Consider the following 23372-nt stretch of genomic DNA (forward strand, 5'->3'; position numbering starts at 1 on the left):
AAGCACTTTCTGTGTTTAGTATTTGATCTTTTCAAACCCACCAAGAGGTGGATATTAATATTTCATTCATTTTACAGGTAATGAGGCAGAGGCACATAAAGCAACTCATCTAACATCGGCTAGCAAGTAGCAGAGGGGGACCTCAATATCATTTTTCACTAGAAGCTCTGTTCTTAACCACTGTGATGTATTGGCTCCCTAGTTCACACCACCTTTTCATTTACCCATTGTTACTCCCAGTGGTTAGAATTCTGTTGCATGACCCCCAGCTAATTCATAATTGTCTTCAGCACTTCAGGTAATGCTCAAAGTGCAGCTAATATTTCTGAAAGCAAAGGAAATCACTAATGAAAGCATAAGCTTCAGGGTGTTCAACATAGATAGGATAGATTATAAGTATCCTCAAGCAGCAACCTTCTCAAAGCGACTTTTATGTAAAAGTTATTATTGCATCCCTTTGAACAGTAATTTAAAATTTTCTTTGTCTCAGAACATTATAATCCAATTTTTATATAATAAAGCAGTGGTCTAAGTAGACTATATGCATGTTACGGATATTATTAAACTTTATCCCCTGGTCCCTTGTGGCCCTGTTCCATAGTTTTCTGTTAAGTAGGTAAGAATTTGGTAGTGAAGTGAAGAAATTGAGTATTAGCAACATAGTATGTTTAAATTGTTTCCTGTATGTTGATTGCTATCTTTTGTGCAGTTTACTCAATAGAAACAATTATTTGGGCAAATCCTTATGGGAACAAAAGCACGATAATTATAAGTGTGAATGAAGAGTTATGACTATCTAGCATTGGTAATAAACATCTATGTTGGACTTTGTGCCAGACAAGTAGCTTTTATTTTGAATAGACTTAATAGATTCTAACAAAACCCCTAACTGTTTGGCAGAGGATCCTACCTCAGTCCTAAGTTAATGAATAAGGAAACCGAGGAGTATGTTACTGATTTGCCTAAAGTCACATGCAGGGTTTTGTCTTCTTACTCTAAATCCCACACTCTTTTCTGTATGTCTTTTCGAAGTGGAAACTAAGCCATAAGCAAGTGAGGCCATCATGTCCAGAGGGGTGATTGTACATGTGCCATATTGACTTGTACCTAAAATATGTGCAACAGGGCCATACTTGCCCTGCTTACTCTATGGCCATATTGGGATGATTTTCCAATTGCAGATCTCTTTTATTCCTCCGTTTTAATTGAAAATCTAATTTTCTCTTCTTTTTCTTTTTATGCTCTTCTCCCAACTTTTAACTGAGGACTTTCATATGATTTTAAGTCTCATGTGTTGTTGCTGTGCTGTAGGAAAGGGAGGAAATATTTTTATTCACTTCTGAAGATTGTGAAGACCATCATACTACAGAGCGCCTAGGGGTTTTTTTGTTTTTTTTTTTGTTTTTTTTAGTCTTCATGAAAGTGTGAGTAGTAAGTTTAAGGTTTAGTGTTGTGAAGCCAGAGTCTGGGTAGATGATTGATGGCAATTAATGACCACCTTTCATACTGATGTCCATCTGAAACCTTTTTAAGACCTCAGTAGCCCATTGTAGGCTACCTTTGTGGCTTTATCTCCAGCCATCCTGGACAGCCACCTCCAGTCCCTGAGTATCCATCACTCTGTCTTGTGCTTCCCACTCTTTCTGCAGTGTCCTTTCTTCCCTTTTCCACCTTTTGAAATATTCCTCATTTTTTAAGACTGTTGAAATTTTGTCACCAGTTTCCATACGGTATTTCAACCGCTACTCAGAATTTGTTTCCTATCCTTTGTTTCCACTGCTTTATTTTCATTATTAATGACATAGTTTACAGCCTGACAGGTGTCTGTTCATCATATAACCTGTGCCTCTCCCAGCTGATTGCAGATCCTTTAATGACTGGGATTTACCAGGTTTATCTTAGTGTCCCTAGTACGTGGCAAGATGCCTTCAAGAGTAGGTGCTCAATAACTGTGGATGAATTTACATTTGTTTTAGGTACTTTGCAGCAACTCAGTTTGAACCCCTGGCAGCAAGATCTGCTTTTCCTTGTTTTGATGAACCAGGATTTAAAGCCACATTTATCATCAGGATCATAAGGGATGAGCAATACACTGCTTTATCAAATATGCCTAAGGTACTGTTCTGTTCCTTAATGTAAAACCTTTGAGTGGATCTCTTTCTTTGTAATTAATACTTGAATTCCTCTTTGTGATAATGTTGAGAATGATTAAAATTATATACATTCTTATTCCTTCTTAAAATACCTAAGTAAAAGTTAAAATATACATTGAAATTAATCAAGAAGTCAGCCCAAGGAGCAGTTGAAGGAAGAGGAAGACCTGCTGGATGTGGAATGTGTGGGCAGGAAATGGAAGTGTGTGCCATATACTAAAGCTGTACAAATAATAATATTATATGAACTAGTACTAAAGATCACAGTGGTATTTTCTGAGATGTGTATTTGCTATTCTAAAAAGTGATACATGATAGTGTTGAATCATGACTGACCTTTGTGTTTTATTGGTTATTTGAAAAATCTCTATGGTAATGTGGAGGTTTAACAAGAGCGTGTACCTGTTTCTTAGATGTAAATTCTGTGTGGGAGGCAGTGAGGATGAAACAAAGCAGAATTTCTTTTATGCTAAACAGAAGCTAGGGTTTTGGTTTTTTCCCTGACACGTGAGTAGCCATGTGGAACCCATGTGGTTAGTAGAGAGGAACAGTCGCATCTAACAGACTATGGAGTCAACCTTTGTAGAGAAGAGAGGATGTGATCCGTCCTTCAATAGGGACATCACTTCAGCAGCTCCACTCCTAGCCATACTCTTCACCTTAATCTTCTTTTAAAAGAGGGGAGATACCTACTTGCCTAATATCCCAAAAGGTATCTTAATTCATAGTCAGAAAATCTTGCAATGTTGCATGCATTCTTTCATCTTGTGTCTACTGCATACTTCTCTAGTGACTTATCACATTTGATTCTGCTAAGCCTTCTTAAGGTCATCAACATGGCACTTTAAAAAAGCTGTTTCAGATCTTTCAGAGGGATATCCTATCTGTAGCTCCTTCTTCTGAATTTGTAGCAGTAGAGTGGAGCACTCCTACATCATAAGGAAGGATTTGGTTTGGGTGGTATTTTAAAGGGGAAAGACAGAACCACTGATATTCACTATTTCTAAGTTACATTTATTTAAAGTGGATCTTTTGAAATTAAAATTCCTTAAAGATTTTCACTGTACTCAGTATATTTGCATGATGAGGCACAATGGAGCAGGTTGAGAGTAAAGGCCATGCTCTGTTTAGAGTAAGAGTCATGCTCTCTTGTGCTGAGAGACTAAAATATGCCAACATCTTCCCTACTTGTATCCTATTTGAATTTTCAACTTCTTAGTTTGTTACTGTCATTTATTCTTATAGTTAACTAGGTATCTTTTCCCCTTTGCTTGTAGAACTCATCAGTCATCATGGAAGATGGACTCGTTCAAGATGAGTTTTCTGAGAGTGTGAAAATGAGCACTTACCTTGTTGCATTCATTGTTGGGGAGATGAAGAACCTGAGTCAGGATGTAAATGGAACCCTGGTATGTTGTTGTAGTAATTGTCTTGAAAGCCTGTTTCATAAGAGGTTAAGAGAGATTCTTTAATGACTTCTGACAGCTGTTTTATGAAGGAAAATAAGCTTTTTAAAAAAATTTTAAATTTAAATTCAATTGACATAAAATATATTATTTGTTTCAGGGTACAGGTCCATGATTCATCAGTCTTATATAATACTCAGTGCTCCTTACAACACATACGTTCTCCAGTGTCCATCACCCAGTTATCCCATCCCTACCCCACCCTCCCCTCCAGCAACCCTCTGTTTGTTTCCTATGATTTAGAGATCTTATGGTTTTTCTCCCTCTCTAGTTTTGTCTTGTTTCATTTCTTCCTTTCTTCCCCTATGATTCTCTGCCTTGTTTCTTAAGTTCCACATAGGAAAATAAGCTTTTGGATCACAGCTCTGACAACTTATGCAAGAAATGTTATTTTTTGCTTAGTGTTATTTACTTTCATTAATTAAATACCCAGTCAATAATTTTCAAGTTTCCTTTAATTTTACTTCTACAAGAGAATTCCAGTAAGACAGTATATGTATAACAAAGCTTCTATAACTGGGCTGCACAATATGGTAGTCAAGGGCTTTATGTGGTTTTTCATTTAAATTAACTAAAATTAGATGATAGCATCATGGCTGAATAATGTGTCCCTCATTCATGTCCTCTCACCCCAACAATAATTAACATCTGTTCATGGACAAAAATGGAAGCTATGGAATCCAGCACCATATGCCAAAGGACCTGGGAGGAATCTTGCCCACTGATGCATCAGGTACTAGGCATATAGACCATGGTCCTGGCTGTGGACCCTGTAATGGCATGTGAAATAGCTCTAGCCCTCTTGGCCATGGTGTGGGATCATCTGAGAAATACTGTCTTAGATAGTAACACCTGGACAAAATAGTCTTTGTGGAAGTCCACATTTCTAGCCAAAAAGTTCAGCACTCTTGGAGGAAAGAAATGCAAGTTTGGATGCATTGGCAAGAGCAGTTACTAAAGAGTGGAGGAGGTGACTGCTACTTCAGATGTGAAGACAATAATGTAAAACTTCAAAGAACATGAAAAATCAAGAAAACATGACAACACCAGAGAATCACAATAGTCTTCCAGTAACAGATCCCAAAAACATGGAAATCTGATTTACCCAACAAGGAATTCAAAATAGCTTTTTAAAGGAAACAAAAAGATAATTCAGTGGAATCTAGAAACAATACATGAACAAAATGAGAGTTGTAACAGATAGAGAAATCATAAGAAAGAATTTATTCTGGGGCTGAAAAATACAATGAGTGAAATAAAAAAAGGGGAAGTAGAGAACATCTGTAGTAGAATGAATCAAGCAAAAGAAAGAATCTGTGAGTTAGAGGACAGGAAAGTTGAGGGGCGCTTGGATGGCTCATTCGGTTAAATATCCAACTCTTGATTTCATTTAAGGTCATGAGCTCAGGGTCCTGGGATGGAGCCCCATGATGAGCTCCCCATGAACAGGGAACATGCTCAAGGATTCCTCCTCTCCCCCTATCCCTCAGCCTGGCACATGCACTGTCCCCCCAAGCCCAAATAAATCTTTAAAAGAAAAAAAAAAAGAGAGAGAGACAGGAAAGCTGATATTATCCAGCAGGAGAACAAATAAAAATGGAGAAAAGACTGAAGAAAGCCTGATTTATGGGACACCATCATAGAAACAATTTGTGAATTACTGGAGTTCCAAAAGGAAGAGACGGAGGAGGGGGACAGAAAGCTTATTCAAAAGAAGTAATGGCTGACAGCTATCCAAATATGGTGAGAAATTTGGATAATCAAGTTTATGAAATTGACAGGTTATCAAGCAAACAGCTTGAAGAGAGACATGATAATAAAACTGTCAAAAAATCAAAGAGAATCTTAAAAGGATCAAAAGAAGAGAAGCTTGTATCTTTCAAGGAATATGTCTATCAGTGGATTCTCTGCAGAGAACTTAGCAACCAGAAGAGAGTCAGATGATTCAAGGTGCTGAAAGAAAGAACTGCCAGTCAAAATACTCTTGTCTGACAATGTTTTCCTACAGAAATGAAAGAGAGAGAGACTTTCCCAGACAAAAGCTGAAGGAATCCTTCACCATTAGCTCTCCCTTAAAAAGTGCTGAAAGGAGTGCTTCCAGCTGAAAAAAAGGACACTAATTAGTAAAATGAAAATACATGAAAATACACAACACACTGGTAAAGGTAAGTATATAGCCAAATTCAGAATACTCTTACAGTATCATGTGGTGGTGTATGCATCCAACAGAATGCATAAAAAGCAATTCTGAGAAGGATATTTTGAGTGATAAATGCCTATGTTAAGAAACAAGAAAGATCCCAAATAAAAAACCTGATTTTATACCTCAAGGAACCAGAAAAAGAACAAACTAAATTCAAAGTTAACAGAAGAAAGGAAATAACAAAGATCAGAAGACAAATAAATGAAAGGGGTAACAGAGAAACATTAGAAAAGATCAGTAAAACTGGAGCCAGGTTTTTTTTATTTTTGTTTTTTTGAAAAATAAATAAAAATGACAGACCTTTACTTGGACTAAGAAAACATGAGATTCAAAATTGGAAATGAAAGAGGCATTACCATTGATAACACAGAAATACTAAGGAACATAAGAGACTACTGTGAGCAATTATAGGCCAATAAAATGGATAGTCTAGAAAAAATGCATAAATTCCTAGAAACATACAACCTAACAAGACTGAGTCATGAAGACATAAAACATCTGAACAGATCAGAAATGAGTAAAGAGATTGAATCAGTAATCAAAAACCTCCCAGCAAAGAAAGTCCAGGATCAGGTGGTCTCTCTGGTGAATTCTACCAAACATTAAAGAAAAAAATGCCAATTCTTCTCAAACTCTAAATAATTGGAAAGGAGGAAATACTTCCTGACTTACTTTACGAGACTAGCATTACCCTCATATCGAAGCCAGATAAGGACATCAGAAGAAAACTATAGGCCAATGTCCCTGATGAATATACATGCAGTAGTTGTCTCTGCACAAAGTTCTTAAGAAAATGTTAGCAAATTGAATTCAGTAGCACATTAAAAGGATCGTAGACCATGATCAAAGGGGATTTATCGCTGGGATACAAGATGTTTCATCATATGCAAATCCTAAATATGATACAGCACATTAATAGAACGAGAGATAAGTAGCACATGATCATCTCAATAGCTGCAGAAAAAGTATTTGACAAAGTACAGCTTCCTTTCCTGATTAAAAAACTTTAAACAAATTAGGTATAGAAGAGTATAACTCAACATAATAAAAGGCCATATATGACAAGCCCACAGGTAACATTATACTCAACAGTGAAAGGCTGAAGATCAGGAACAAGAAAGGGTGCCCACTCTCACCACTCTTATTTAAAATAGTACTTGAAATCTTATCTGGAGAACTTAGACAAGGAAAAAGAAATGTGGAGGGGTCAAGATGGAGGAGAAGTAACAGGCTGAGACTACATCAGGTAACAGGAGATCAGCTAAGTAGCTTATCAAACCACTGCAAACACCTACAAATCCAATAGGAGATCGAAGAGAAGAGCAACAATGCTAGAAACAGAAAATCGACTACTTTTCTGAAAGGTAGAACGGGTGAAATGAATCCAAAGCCACGGGAAGATAGGCCACAGAGGGAAGGACCGGCTCCAGGCAAGCGGTGGAAGAATGGAGGACAAAATCAGGACTTTTAAAAGTCTGCTCCACTGAGGGACATTGCTCCAGAGGCTAAACTGGGGTGAAGCCCACGCGGGGTCAGCGTGGCCCCAAGTCCTGTTGGGTCACAGAAGGATCAGGGGTGTCTGAGTGTCACAGAGCTTGCAGGTGTTAGAGCGGGGAAGCCGGCTACAGAGACGGAGCTGAGAAGTGAGCTCTCAACTTGGGCTTACCTTGAACAGTAGTCCGTGACACAGGCCACTGCTCTGTGAGGGAGGTCCCCACAAGATCCAAGGAGGCATACCCTGGGGGAGCTCAGGGATCTGCGGGATTCGGAGACTCCAGGCGGAGCTGTGTGCCAGAGAGAGAGATGCTTGGTCACAGGCTGGGTGAGCTCGGAGTGCAGCCGGAGGCCAGGGAAACGGGAGTGATTGGGGGCTTTTCTCTGAGGGCGCACTGAGGAGTGGGACCCCGAGCTCTTGGCTCCTCTGGGCCAGAGACTAGGAGGCCGCCATTTTCATTCCCATCCTCCGGAACTGTACGGAAAGCGTTCAGGGATCAAAAGCTCCTGAAAGCGAACCCGAGTGGATTACTTAGCCTGGCCCCTTAAGGGTGTGGTGCAATTCCACTTCAAGCAAAGACACTTGAGAATCACAACAGGCGCCTCCCCCAAAAGATCAACAAGAAATCCAGCCAAGACCAAGTTCACTTATCAAGGAGAACAGCAGAATTCCAGAGGAGAAAGCAAAGCATGGAATTCATGGTTTTCTCCCCATGATTCTTTAGTCTTTCAGTTAATTTTTTTTAATTTTATTTTTTTCTTCTGCTAAATTTTTTTTAACTTTTACCCTTTCCTCTTAATGTTTTTAGCTAGATTATCTTAAAAATACCTTTCATTAAAAAATAATAATAATAATCTTTTTTGAACCTTCATTATTATAGTCATATTTTATCCTTCATTGTATCTAACTTTATTTTTTGTATATACATACAGTTTTTTCTTCTAAAAAAAATTTGGGGTACAACTTCTTCTAATAGATCAAAATATACCCTAAATCTAGCTCCGGGCTTGTTCTAGTCTCCAGCCCAAGCAAATTCTCTCCACTTTCTTTCTCTTTATTCTCCTAACCAACTTATTTTATCAACTCCTTTTTTAGAAATTTTTAAAAAAATGGTTTTTTTTTCCATCTTTATAGGCATATTCCATCCCTTCATTGTGTTTACACTTACATATGTTTTTCATTCTTTAAAATTTTGGGAGGGGGGCGTCTGGGTGGTTCAGTGGATTAAAGCCTCTGCCTTCAGTTCAGGTTATGATCCCAGGGTGCTGTAACCGAGCCCCACATTGGGCTCTCTGCTCAGCAGTGAGCCTGCTTCTTCCCTCTCACTCTGCCTGCCTCTCTGCCTACTTGTGATCTCTCTCTCTCTCTGTCAAATAAATAAATAAACAAACTAAAATTTTGGGAGGTAGTTTCTTCTAAGAGACCAAAATACTCCCCAAATTAAGTGGGTGACCCTGTTCTAGTCATGAGTCTAATATATATATATATATTTCTTTTTAATATTTTTTCTTTATTTCTTTTCTTTTTCTAATTTTTTTTAATTTCCGAACTTCTTTTTATCCCCTTTCTCTCCCCCCTACGATTTGGGGTCTCTTTTGATTTGGTTAAAGCACATTTTCCTGGGGTGTTTGCCACCCTTTTAGTATTTTACTTGCTCCTTCATATACTCTTATCTGGACAAAACGACAAGACGGAAAAATTCACCACAAAAAAAAAGAACAAGACGCAGTACCGAAGGCTAGGGACCTAATCAATACGGACATTGGTTATATGTCAGATCTAGAGTTCAGAATGGTGATTCTCAAGATTCTAGCCAGGCTCGAAAAAGGCATGGAAGATATTGGAGAAACCCTCCCTGGAGAGATAAAAGCCCTTTCTGGAGAAATAAAAGAACGAAAATCTAACCAAGTTGAAATCAAAAAAGCTATTAATGAGGTGCAATAAAAAATGGAGGCTCTTACTGCTAGGATAAACGAGGTAGAAGACTTAGTGATATAAAAGAGCAAATGATAGAGAATAAAGAAGCTGAACAAAAGAGAGACAAACAAATACTGGACCATGAGGGAGAAATCGAGAGATAAGTGACACTATAAGACGAAACAACATTAGAATAATTAGGATTCCAGAAGAAGAAAGAGAGAGGGGAACAGAAGGTATATTGGAGAGAATTATTAGAGAAAATTTCCCTAATATGGCAAAGGGAACAAGCATCAAAATCCAGGAGGAGCAGAATCCCCCTCAAAATCAATAAGAATATGTCTACACCCCGTCACCTAATAGTAAAATTTACTAAAGTCTTAGCGACAAAGAGAAAATCCCGAAAGCAGCCCAGGAAGAGAAGTCTGTAACATACAATGGTAAAAATATTAGATTGGCAGTGGACTTATCCACAAAGACATGGCAGGCCAGAAAGAACTGGCATGATATATTCAGAGCACTAAACGAGAAAAACATGTAGCCAAGAATACTAGCTAGGCTATCATTGAAAACAGAAGGAGAGATAAAAAGCTTCCAGGACAAACAAAAACTGAAAGAATGTGCAAACACCAAACCAGCTCTACAGGAAATATTGAAAGGGGTCCTCTAAGCAAAGAGAGAGCCTAAAAGTAGAAACAGAGACAATATACAGTAACAGTCACCTTACAGGCAATATAATGGCACTAAATTCATATCTCTCAATATTTACCCTGAATGTTAATGGGTTAAATGCCCCAATCAAAAGACACAGGGTATCAGAATGGATAAAACAAAACCCATCAATATGTTGCCTACAAGAAACTCATTTTAGACCCGAAGACACCTCCAGATTTAAAGTGAGGGGGTGGAAAACAATTTACCATGCTAATGGACATCAAAAGAAAGCTGGGGTGGCAATTCTTATATCAGATCAATTAGATTTTAAGCCAACGCCTCTAATAAGAGATGAGGAAGGACACTATATCATATTCAAAGGATCTGTCCAACAAGAAGCTCTAACAATTTTAAATATCTATGCCCCTAACATGGGAGCAGCTAACTATATAAACCAATTAATAACAAAATCAAAGAAACACATTGACAATAATACAATAATAGGAGGGGGCTTTAACACTCCCCTCAGTGAAATGGACAGATGATCCAAGCAAAAGATTAACAAGGAAATAAAGGCCTTAAATGACACACTGGAACAGATGGACATCACAGATATATTCAGAACATTCCATCCCAAAACAACAGAATACATATTCTTCTCTAGTGCATGTGGAACATTCTCCAGAATAGATCACCTCCTGGGTCATAAAGCAGGTCTCAACCAGTATCAAAAGATTGGGATCATTTCCTGCACATTTTCAGACCACAATGCTCTGAAGCTAGAACTCAATCACAGGAGGAAATTTGGAAAGAACCCAAATACATGGAGACTAAACAGCATCCTTCTAAAGAATGAATGGGTCAACTAGAAAATTAAAGAAGAATTGAAAAAATTCATGGAAACAAATGATAATGAGAACACAACTGTTCAAAATCTGTGAGACACAGCAAAGGCAGTCCTGCGAGGAAAATATATAGCAATACAAGCCTTTCTCAAGGAACAAGTAAGGTCTCAAATATACAACCTAACCGTACAACTAAAGGAGCTGGAGAAAGAACAACAAAGAAAATCTAAACCCAGCAGGAGAAGAGAAATAATAAAATAGAAACCAAAAACAAAACAAAAAAACCATAGGAAAAATCAATGAAACTAGGAGCTGGTTCTTTGAAAGAATTAATAAGATTGATAAACCCCTGGCCAGACTTATAAAAAAAAAGAGAGAGAGAGAGAGAAAGAGAGAGAAAGGATGCAAATAAATGAAATCATGAATGAAAGAGGAGAGATCATAACCAACAGCAAAGAAATACAAACAATTATAAGAACATACTATGAGCAACTCTAAACCAACAAATTTGATAATCTGGAAGAAATGGATGCATTCCTGGAGACATATAAACTACCACAACTGAACCAGGAAGAAATAGAAAACCTGAACAGACCCATAACCAGTAAGGAGATTGAAACAGTCATCAAAAATCTCCAAACAAACGCCCAGGGCTAGATGGCTTCCCAGGGGAGTTCTACCAAACATTTAAAGAAGGATTAGTTCCTATTCTCCTGAAACTGTTCCAGAAAATAGAAATGGAAGGAAAACTTCCAAATTCATTTTATGAGGCCAGCATCACCTTGATCCCAAAACCAGACAAGGATCCCATCAAAAAAGAGAATTGCAGGGGCGCCTGGGTGGCTCAGTGGGTTAAGCCGCTGCCTTCGGCTCAGGTCATGATCTCAGGGTCCTGGGATCGAGTCCCGCATCGGGCTCTCTGCTCAGCAGGAAGCCTGCTTCCCTCTCTCTCTCTGCCTGCCTCTCCATCTACTTGTGATTTCTCTCTGTCGAATAAATAAATAAAATCTTAAAAAAAAAAAAAAGAGAATTGCAGACCAATATCCTTGATGAACACAGATACAAAAATTCTCACCAAAATACTAGCCAGTAGGATCCAACAGTACATTAAAAGGATTATTCACCAGGACCAAGGGGAATTTATTCCAGGGCTGCAAGATTGGTTCAACATCTGCAAATCAATCAGTGTGATACAACACATTAATAAAAGAAAAGAATGAGAACCATATGATACTCTCAATAGATGCTGAAAAAGCATTTGATAAAGTACAGCATCCCTTCCTGATCAAAACTCTTCAAAGTGTAGGAATAGAGGGCACATACCTCAATATTTTCTAAGCCATCTATGAAAAACCCACCACAAATATCATTCTCAATGGAGAAAAACTGAAAGCTTTTCCACTAAGATCAGGAACACGGCAGGGATGTCCTTTATCACTACTGCTATTCAACATGTGTACTAGCAGTCCTAGCCTCAGCAATCAGACAACAAAAAGAAATTAAAGGTATCCAAATCAGCAAATAAGAAATCAAACTATCACTCTTTGCAGATGACATGATAGTATATGTGGAAAACCCAAAAGGCTCCACTCCAAAACTGCTAGAACTTGTACAGGAATTCAGTCAGGATATAAAATCAATGCACAGAAATCAGTTGCATTTCTTTACAACAATAAGAAGACAGAAGAAAGAGAAATTAAGGAGTCAATCCCATTTACAATTGCACCAAAAACCATAAGATACCTAGGAATAAACCTAACCAAAGAGGCAAAGAATCTGTACTCAGAAAACTATAAAGTACTCATGAAAGAAATTGAGGAAGACACAAAGAAATGGAAAAATATTCCATGCTCCTGGATTGGAAGAACAAATATTGTGAAAATGTCTATGCTACCTAAAGCAATCTACACATTTAATTCAATCCCTATCAAAATCCCATCCATTATTTTCAAGGAGATGGAACAATTAATCCTAAAATTTATATGGAACCAGAAAAGACCTCGAATAGCCAAAAGGATATTGAAAAAAAAAAAGCCAAAGTTGGTGGCATCACAATTCCAGACTTCAAACTCTATTACAAAGCTGTCATCATCAGGACAGTATGGTACTGTCATAAAAACAGACACATAGATCAGTGGAACAGAATAGAGATCCCAGAAATAGACCCTCAACTCTATGGTCAACTAATCTTTGATAAAACAGGAAGGAATGTCCAGTGGAAAAAAGACAGCCTCTTCAGCAAATGGTGTTGGGAAAATTGGACAGCCACATGCAGAAGAATGATACTGGACCATCTCTCCTTACACCACACACAAAAATAGACTCAAAATGAATGAAGGACCTCATTATAAGACAGGAATCCATCAAAATCCTTAAGGAGAACACAGGCAGCAGCCTCTTTGACATCAGCCACAGCAACTTCTTCCTAGGAACATTGCCAAAGGCAAGGGAAGCAAGGGCAAAAACGAACTATTGGGACTTCATCAAGATCAAAAGCTTTTGCACAAAGGAAACAGTTAACAAAACCAAAAGACAACTGTCAGAATGGGAGAAGATATTTGCAAACGACATATTAGATAAAGGGCTAGTATCCAAAATCTATAAAGAGCTTAGCAAACTCAACACCCAAAGAAAAAATAATCCAATCAAGAAATGGGCAGAGGACATGAACAGACTTTTCTGCAAAGAAGACATCAGATGGCCAATAGACACATGAAAAAGTGCTCCATGTCACTTGGCATCAGGGAAATTCAAACCAAAACCACAATGAGGTATCACCTCACACCAGTCAGAATGGCTAAAATTAACAAGTTAGGAAATGACAGATGCTGGCACTGTTGGTGGGAATGCAAGCTGGTGCAACCACTCTGGAAAACAGTATGGAGGTTCCTCAAAAAGTTGAAAATAGAGCTATCCCATGGACCCAGCAATTGCACTACTGGGTATTTACCCTAAAATGCAAATGTAGTGATCCAAAGGGGCACGTGCACCCGAATGTTTATAGCAGCAGTGTCCACAATAGCTAAACTATGGAAAGAATCTAGATGCCCATCAACAGATGAATGGATATAGAAGATGTGAGATATATATATAGCGGAAAACTATGCAGCCATCAAAAGAAATGAAATCTTGCCATTTGCGACAACATGGATGGAACTAGAGGGTATTATGCTTAGCGAAATAAGTCAATCAGAGAAAGACAACTATCATACGATCTCCCTGATATGAGGAAGTGGAGATGCAACATGGGGGGTTTGGGGGGTTCAGAAAGAATAAATGAAACAAGATGGGATCAGCAGGGAGACAAACGATAAAAAACTCTTAATCTCCCAGAAAAAACTGAGGGTTGCTGTGGGGAGGGGAGTCGGGAGAGGGTGGTGGGGTTATGGACATTGGGGTGGGGGTGTGTGCTGTGGTGAGTGCTGTGAAGTGTGTAAACCTGGCAATTCACAGACCTGTATCCCTGGGGCTAAAAATACATTATATGTTTATTTAAAAAAAAAAAGTTAATTAAAAAATAAAAAAGAAAAGAAAGAAATGCAAGGGGTACCTGGGTGGCTCAATGGGTTAAAGCCTCTGCCTTTGACTTGGGTTCTCAGGGTCCTGGGATTGAGCCCCTCATCACACTCTCTGCTCGGTGGGGAGCCTGCCTCCTCCTCTCTCTCTCTGCCTGACTCTGCTTACTTGTGATCTCTGTCAAATAAATAAATAAAATCTTTAAAAAAAGAAAAAAGAAATGCAAGGCATTCGTATTGGAAAGGAAGAAGTGAAATTGTCTTTATTTGCAAATGATACGATATTATGTATAGAAAATCCTAAAGACTCTACCAAAAAACTGTTAGAACTAATCAATGAATTTGGTGAAGTTGCCCGATTCAAATCAGCATACAGAAGTCAGTTGAATTCCTGTATACTAACAATGAAATGTCTGAAAAATAAATAAAGAATACCCCATTCATGATAGCATTCAAAACCAATAAAATACTTAGGAATAAATTTAGCAAAGGAGGTGAAAGATCTTTACACTGAAAACTATAAGATGTTGTTAAAAGAAATTAAAGAAGACAAAATAAATGGAAATATATACCATGTTCATGAATCAGAAATATTAATATTGTTAAAATGTCCATACTACACAAAGCCATTTATAGATTCAGTGCAGTTCCTATAAAAATTTCAATGGAATTTTTCACAGAAAATAAAAAAAGGGCAAGAATTCTAAAATGTGTGTGGAACCACAGACCTTGAATATCTAGAAAATTCTTCAGAAAGAACAAAGCTGGAGATAACACACTTCCAAATTTCCATCTATACTACAAAACTATGCTAATCAAAACTATGTATGTGTACTAATATATGTATATGTGTACATATGTATACTAATCACGAGAATATGGTGCTGGCATAAAAATAGACACATTGACCAAGAAACGGAATTAAGAACCCAGAAAAAAAATGCATAACTGGTCAACTCATATATAACAAGGAAGCCAAGAATACTCAGTGGGGAAAGGATATGCTCTTTAATAAATGGTGCTTGGAAAACTGGACAATCACATTTAAGAATGAAATTGGACTCTCGTCTTACATCACTCAAAATTAAACCTATTAAAGACTTAAACATAAGGTCTGAAACCATAAGACTTCTTTCTAGGAGGAAAAAAAAACCTCCTTGACATTGGTCTTGGTAATGATTTCTTGTATACGACACCAAAACACAAGCAACAAAAGCAAAAATAAGTAAGTGGGACTACATCAAACTAAAGAGCTTCTGCACAGGGATGCCTGGATGGCTCAGTCAGTTAAGCATTTGCCTTTGGCTCAGGTGATGATCCCAGGGTTCTGGGATTGAGCTCTGCAATGGCTCTCTGCTCACTGGGGAGCCTGCTTCTCCTCCTTCCTCTGCAGCTCCCCCTGCTTGTGATCTCTCTCTCTGTAAATAAATAAATCTTTAAAAAAAAGAGCCAATAAATAAATAAATAAATAAATGAATAAATCTACCAATAAATAAATCTTTTAAAAAAAGAGCTTATGCACAGCAAAAAAGAAACATCAACAGAATGAAAAGGTAACCGAAAGAATGGGAGCAAGTATTTGCAAATCATATATATGATAAGGGATTAATATCCAAGATATATAAGGAACTCCTATAACTCATTAGCAAAAATATATATAAACAATCTGATTTAGAAATAGGTAGAGGAGAGGTGCCTGTCTCTCTCAGTCCGCAGAGCATGCAGCTCTTGATCTTGAAGTTGTGAGTTTGCCCTACATTGGGTGTAGAGAGTACTTAAAAATAAAATCTTAAAAAAAAAAAATAGAGAAACTGAACTGATATTTTCCCAAAGAAGACATAGAAGTGGCCAGCAAGTACATGAAAAGGTGCTCAACATCACCAATCACAAGGGAAATGCAAACCAAACTTCAAGGAGATATTACCTCACAATTGTTAAAATGACCTCCATGAAGATGTGGTGGAAAGGGGAACCCTTGTGCACTCTCGGTAGAATGTGAACTGATAAAGCCCCTATGGAAAGCAATGTGGACGTACCTCAAAAAATTAAAAATAAAACTACCATATGATCCAGCAATCCTACTTCTGGGTATACATCCAAAGGAAATGTAACCAGGCTCTCAAAGAGATATCTACTCCTCCATGTCTGCTGTCAGATTATTCACAACAGCCAAGATACGGAAACAACTAAAGGTCTTTGCAGATGAATGGATAAAAAAGGTGTGGTAAACGTATTATAGATTATTATTTAGCCATGAGAAAGAAGGAGATCCTTCCATTTGCAATAATATTGATGGACCTGGAGGGCATTATGTTAAATGACATAAATAACATAAGTTAATAGACAAAGACTTTATATATAATCTCACATGAAGAATCTAAGAAAGCTGAACTTTTAGAGACTAGAATGGTGGTGAGGGTGAAAATAGGAAAATGTTGGTCCAACGGTATAAACTTCCAGTTATAAGTTTGAGATCTAATGTATAGCATAGTGACTGTAATTAAGAATGCTGCATTATATGCTTGAAAGTTGCTGAGAGACTAGATCTTGAAAGTTCTCATCACAGAAAAGATGAGAGGTAATTATGTGAGGTGATGGAGATGTCCTAAGTAATACTACTGTGGTAATCATTTCACAGTATAACAGTGTATCAAAGCAACACATTGCACACCTTCAACTTTCACAATGTTACGTGTTAATTATATCAATATGTAAAGTTGCAAAAAATTAATTTAAATTTAAAACTCACTTCCTCAAGTCTGAGTAGTCACATTTCTAGTGTTCTTGTGGCTAGTGGTTACTATGTTGCACATCATGAATATTGAACATTTCCATCAGTGCAGAAAATTTTATTGGACAGCACTATATCTAAAACATGCAGATTTAAGAGATAGTGTACAAATGTAGTTAGGAGATAAACCCCAGGCTATAAAAGTTAATTTAATCTTCCTTCTTAAAAGAGGAAGTTCAGATTGAGTTTCCTTAGAATAGTGAGTAAGACTATTTAAAGGTCTTATGTATCTATAATTTGTAAAAATTATTTGTTCTAATTAGGCTTCTCTGCTTTTCTATGTCATTAGTCCCTGTCAATAAATGATTATTCATTTAGATTTTACTCTTTAATTTCACCATAGAGACCTAGTTAATATTTTTATACACTAACATTATAGGAGAAAGGGTCTTTTTTAAACTAAAAATGATTATTCTTCATGATAGAAATATAATTTTTAGATTTTTTTTTCATATTTTGATTACCTCAGGGAATATTTTTACTCATTGAGCACATTCAGTTGGAGCTGGCTTTCCTTTTTAGATTTAAAGCTTTATTTTAATCACATTATATTTAGATTTTGCTAATCAAAATGCATATACTCATTCTGTTAGAAAAGCTTATAATGGCTACTGCATAACTCTGAGAGGTAAGGGCAGAGATGAGGATTAGGGCTTTTCATCAGCAGTGATACCCTATGCCATTATGCTCAGCAGTAAAAGATGGAGTGACTCACGAAGTTTCAGCATTCAAGGTTAGGTGTAGACTATGTAGTGGCCAGGTGCTTAAATGATTTACAAATCTTTGGCCTGAAAGTTTTTTTCAAGTCTAAACCAAAGAATTTTTCTGAATCCTTTGAAAAGGATAGTGAGGTTGGTTTAAATCTGATAAAATGCAATTAATTTTTCTTCAAGCATCACACCACGGATCGGGCTATTGATTCAGATGTTGCAGCCTGGATAAAATCCCAAAGGCTCAACCGAGGAGAGTCAGGTTTGCTTCTCAAAACCCAGCTGAATACCATCCTCTCCTTGAAGCAGTTCATTCTTTCCCCAGCTGGGATTAATCATTCCCTCTGTGATCTTTCATAGCACTTTGGTTACATCTCTGTTGTAATTATCACACTCTTTGATATAAAATCCCTAGCACTTTTTATTGGGTCCCAAAATATATGCAGTCTTGGCTTTTTCTTTCCCCTCTGTCCCTTCCTCCTTCCTTCTTACTGCCTCTAGGATTATATTTAAAGTCATCATTCAGATCTTCAGGGCTCTCTCAGAAATCTGTCTTTGTTTCTCATTGCCTCAGTATGGATTTGGACAAGCTGAATTATTCACTGCTCAGATATATACCTTATTCTCATATATAGAGAGGGGGGCAGGGGAAATGGAGAAAGCATGAAAGTGATTGATTGAGACTGAGATAGGAATTTGGGGTAGCTTTTTCTTTCCTTTTAATTTCTGTGTGTTATGAAGCAACATGGTTAAACATGCACTCTGGAGTCCCTCCTCTATAGCTTCCTAGGATGTGCTCAAGAGAGCAGATACCTCTGTAATCCTGCCTAAACCTCACGTTCCACAAATCTAATACTGTAATGCCTATATTAGCCTGCCCTCTCAAGGATTACATGGTGATTTTTTTTGTAAAATACTTACTGCCTGGGAGATAGTAATACACACACACACACACACGGTACTCTTTTTTTTTTTTTAAAGATTTTATTTATTTATTTGACAGAGAGAGATCACAAGTAGGCAGAGAGGCAGGCAGAGAGAAGGAGGAAGCAGGCTCCCTGCTGAGCAGAGAGCCCAATGTGGGACTCGATCCCAGGGCCCTGAGATCATGACCTGAGCCGAAGGCAGCGGCTTAACCCACTGAGCCACCCAGGCACCCCCACATGGTACTCTTTATTTATCCATTTGGCAAACATACATAAACTTCCTTATATGTCTGTGAATATAAAGTCATAACTATTAAAAATTATTTTTATTAACATGTGTATTATTTGCCCCAGGGGTACAGGTCTGTGAATCATCAGGTTTACACATTTCACAGCACTCACCATAGCCCATACTCTCCCCAGTGTCCATCACCCCACAGCCATGATCTCCCTACCCCACCCCCCAGCAACCCTCAGTTTGTTTCATGAGATTAAGAGTCTCCTATGGGTAGTCTCCCTCCCGAATCCATCTTGTTTGATTTTTTCCTTCCCTAGCCCCCACTACCCCCTGCCCTGCATCTCAAGTTCCTCATGTCAGAGAGATCATATGATAATTGTCTTTTTCTGATTGTAAAGTCATAACTTTTAATGCTACCCAGCACCTGCATATTTCAAAACGTGTTCTAAAAAAAAAAAAAAAAAAGTTATACAAATAAACAGTTGTTTCATTAATTTTCTCTCTTTTTATTAGGATGAGGGAAGACTCTAATACTCATGGAGCTATACTCTGTGCTGGCCTTTGTCTTGCCTCATTTATAAATACCTTTTTGATTCATAAACCACACGAGAGGGAAACATTAATCCTGTATTGCTGAGGAAGAAACAGTGTCTCAAAGAGGTTGCGTTAAGTGACCCAAGATTACATAGTAAGTGAGAGTCAGGATTATACTGTCCACCACAATGTGTTGCTGCTTACACCCAGTGACAGAAATAACTTCTGTTGGTGACCATAAATCTCAACTTGAAGTCTAACAAAGGATTTTTCTTACACTAAAATGTGGTAATCTTTAGGATGGATTCTATCTTGTGTAGTAGTTAACATTAGGCCTATTTCACAAGATTCAGGAATAAGGCAGTGGGGCTTTATTTACTAATGTCAGTCTTACCAAAGAGCTAGAAATGTCAAAGTTATTAAACATGCCCTCTTTAGTGATAAATATCACTACATTGTCAAAGTTGTAAAGAAAGAGGAACATTTGTTTTTATCATTTCTGTCTGGTCTTCAGTGTTCTTTACACCTCTTTCTGTTTTCAGAAATGCCAGAATTACCTAGAAAATTCTACACCAGTTTTGAAATACACCGCTTTGTCTTGAGGTTTTTGTTTTATTTTTGCCATTGCCTGATTTTGTTTTTATCATAGACAGGTCTAATTTGTAGAATCATAGAGTGCAGTGCTGGTTAATCAGATGTACATACCATGTTTTAAGCTGTAAGTCTTAAGGTCTGAATGCTAGTTGACTTCCATTTAATAGTGTTTAGAGTGCTCTTATCCAGCCCAGAGTACTGGTCAAGACTTCTTTGTTGTTGTTGAATTAGGTTGTTCTGTTTCTTACTGCTTCTTTTGCTCTTAAAACAAGCTTGCTAATAATTATAATTACCAGATGATTTATCTAGTGAGAACTCATAGCACATCATTCTTTAAGGGAAAAAAAGGCGGGGGAGAGAAAATAATAAACTATCTTTTTTCCTAATCTCTGTATTCCAGAAGTGGAACTAAATGGATCCCTTGGTCAGATTTTAGTTTCACGTGAATTTCTTCTTCCTCCTTTACTTTTCCTCCAAAGAAAGGTGCTTTCACACATAGAGAGAGGCATGGCCAAATGGTATGTGTGGCAGAGGGATGTTGGAGGAGGAATCTAGGGGACATGGGTGGTATTTCCATTGGGATAGCATCTTGGAGGTTAATGTGTTGACTATAATATAAAATATGTGTTTCTGGAAAGAATAGGCAGAGATAATGAAGATTTGTCTCAAATTCCTAGTGATCTTGGTATAGTCATTTACAATGGAAGTTAGAGAGTGTAAAAGAATATGTCAGTCTCTACCCTGCCCCCACTAACATTGACTGCAGAGGGGAAGGATGCAGGAAGTAACACATCAATGGAATGAGCTTATAGTTCCTTTGGCAAGTGGTGACTGCATTCAATAAACTGGTCACTTAGGGCTACAGATGGCAAAATCCGGGGCTGGTGACGTACTCTTGGCCACATGAGGCAAGAGATTAAATTTCTTTCATAGTTCCCTTAACAATATAGTTTTAACTGATTAACTCTAGTCCTAGGTAGGTTATTTTTCCAGTAACCATTGGCACAAATGCTCTACTCATACATATTTTACCCCATTTCTGTATTTTTAAAATAATAATAATAATAACTACCATTTATTGAACACTTACATCGTGTCATAAACTAGTCTAAGTTCTATATATGTATTAGCCCATTTAATCTTCCCAGCAACCCAGTGAAGGTAGGAGTTACTTTTCTCACCCAACAAGGAGAGTTAACGAAACTGCTCAACGTCATATAACTAGCAGAGATTTATTTTTGTTTACTTAATTTTTTTTCCTTACATTTAATTTTTATTCTGGGTTACCTCTATGTTTTTGTGATTAACTGTAGACTAAAGCCCCACATAAGGACAACTCTGACTGAAAACTATTTGACTTTTTAGAAATTGCCAACAGTTTTTTAGCCCTTTAATGAGAGAATTGAATTAGAGTTCAGTGCATTTTTTGCAAGTGGTGATTTATTCAGTAAGTCTCCATTTCCCATCAGTTGAGATTTTTTTTTTAAGTTTTTATTTTCTACTATGTCTTGGCCATATCTCACATTCCCAGGTGAGTATAGAGGGCTTCTGTTTTTTTCAATCAACTGAAAAACAATGAATAATGCTTTTTAAGAACCCATTGCTTTTAACATAAAATTGCTTAAAACTTGCCTTTTGATACTTATTTAATAAGATGTTTATAGTTAGTTATAGCTTATGTGTTTAACTTATGCACTTAGAAAAAGAGAGAAAAAATAGCAATTTAAATGATGTGGGCAATCAGATCTGCCTGCCTCCCCTCTGTGAGCATGTATCCTGAAGGGAATGGGTAATTGGAGTATGGATTCATCATCCCCTTCGTTGGTTTTAGTTACTGTGTGCCACTCACTGAGCATTGGATTCTGTTTGGTATGATTATTTCTTACACAACATGACCCATGAAAACAAGCCAACAACTGGAAAAAAGTAAGCTATCCCAAGGCTAGAAGAAAAACAGGCTTGCCATACTTACTGACAAAGCATGCATTGGTCTGTAACAGATTTTCCCAGGGTAATTTCAACAAATGTGTAATTTCTGCCTTGTATGTTTACTTTAGAGCTAACTCCCTTATGTGACTCCTCTGTGTTGAGTGCCTGTTTGATGCCAGGTACTGTAAAAGTGCTTAAAAGAGGAAAATTTGTTTTGTCCTTCAAATTTTTCAGTCTTGATAGCTCATAGGTAAGGAAGGGCAACTTTAGGTAATGGAGAAGATACGTATCATGAAATTAATAGGCAACTGCTTGTATGTTGCTATGATATGACCCAAATAGTTTATTTGGGATGTTCTGTTAACTTAAAAAAAAATCAGGGGGCACCTGGGTGGCTCAGTGGGTTAAAGCCTCTGCCTTCAGCTCAGGTCATAATCCTAGGGTCCTGGGATCAAGCCCCACATTGGGCTCTTTGCTCAGCAGGAAGCCTGCTTCTTCCTCTCTCTCTGCCTACCTCTCTGCCTACTTGTGATCTCTGTCTGTCAAATAAATGAATGAAATCTTAAAAAAAAAAAAATCAGTAAGTTTTTGAGCATGGTGGCATGTGTGGAAGTGACTTGCTAAATTTTCCAGGGGCTTATTGATTTGGAACCAAGAGTTTCTGTCCTATAAAATCTCATAAAACTCTTTTTTCAGTTCTCACATATGCTTCACAGTATTCACATGACTATCATGCCATTTTGGTTGTACCTGTCTTTACATCATATATACATATATATATATGTTTTCTTTTAGGTTTCTATATATGCTGTACCAGAAAAGATTGGTCAAGTTCACCATGCCTTGGAAACAACTGTGAAGCTTCTTGAATTCTATCAAAACTACTTTGAAATTCAATACCCGCTTAAGAAATTGGGTAAGAATCAAACAGTGCCTCTGATTTTCATTGCTTTTACAACCTAGATTCATTTTGCAAATGTTTTTTTAGAAAACTTTTGCCAAAGTTATTTTAAAAGAAAACTAAGAAACACTTAAATCTTTAAAAATTGTCTCTATTTGTTGAGATTAATCAGATTCCATAAAAACATCTAAATGTGGAGCTTAAAACATTTAGAAGTTTATGGAGGTGTTAAAAGGGCTTACACAGTGTATAAGCTGTGTATGTGGGAATTTGCTTAGGGCTTAGTCTGGAGTTTGACTAATTCTAACTTCCTAAGAAATTCCTGACTCAAATAACAAGAATTAAGTATTGGGAGCTCAGGAAAGCAAGAGCATATCAGAGCTATTTAACCAGGAGCTAGATAGGGGAATGTCGGATCTGCACCTTATCCTCCCTGCTCTAGAAAGCTGATTCATTGTGAAGGAATTAGGTTTCTCTTCCTTCGCTAAGTGACAGGGGAGC

At 37.4% G+C, this 23372-nt stretch overlaps 1 protein-coding gene across 2 annotated transcripts in view; it reads left to right on the plus strand.

Annotated features, from left to right (window-relative positions):
- The window catches only part of LNPEP (leucyl and cystinyl aminopeptidase), a 106299-nt gene that overhangs the window by 43212 nt on the left and 39715 nt on the right, over positions 1–23372 (plus strand). For both annotated transcript variants that reach the window (XM_059418283.1, XM_059418282.1), the window contains 3 exons: positions 1977–2115; positions 3431–3562; positions 22766–22886. In XM_059418283.1, coding sequence (XP_059274266.1) covers positions 1977–2115; positions 3431–3562; positions 22766–22886 — 392 coding nt within the window. The remainder of the gene's footprint in view (positions 1–1976; positions 2116–3430; positions 3563–22765; positions 22887–23372) is intronic.

Source organism: Mustela nigripes, chromosome 12 (assembly GCF_022355385.1).
Source record: "Mustela nigripes isolate SB6536 chromosome 12, MUSNIG.SB6536, whole genome shotgun sequence".
NCBI classification, from domain to species: domain Eukaryota; kingdom Metazoa; phylum Chordata; class Mammalia; order Carnivora; family Mustelidae; genus Mustela; species Mustela nigripes.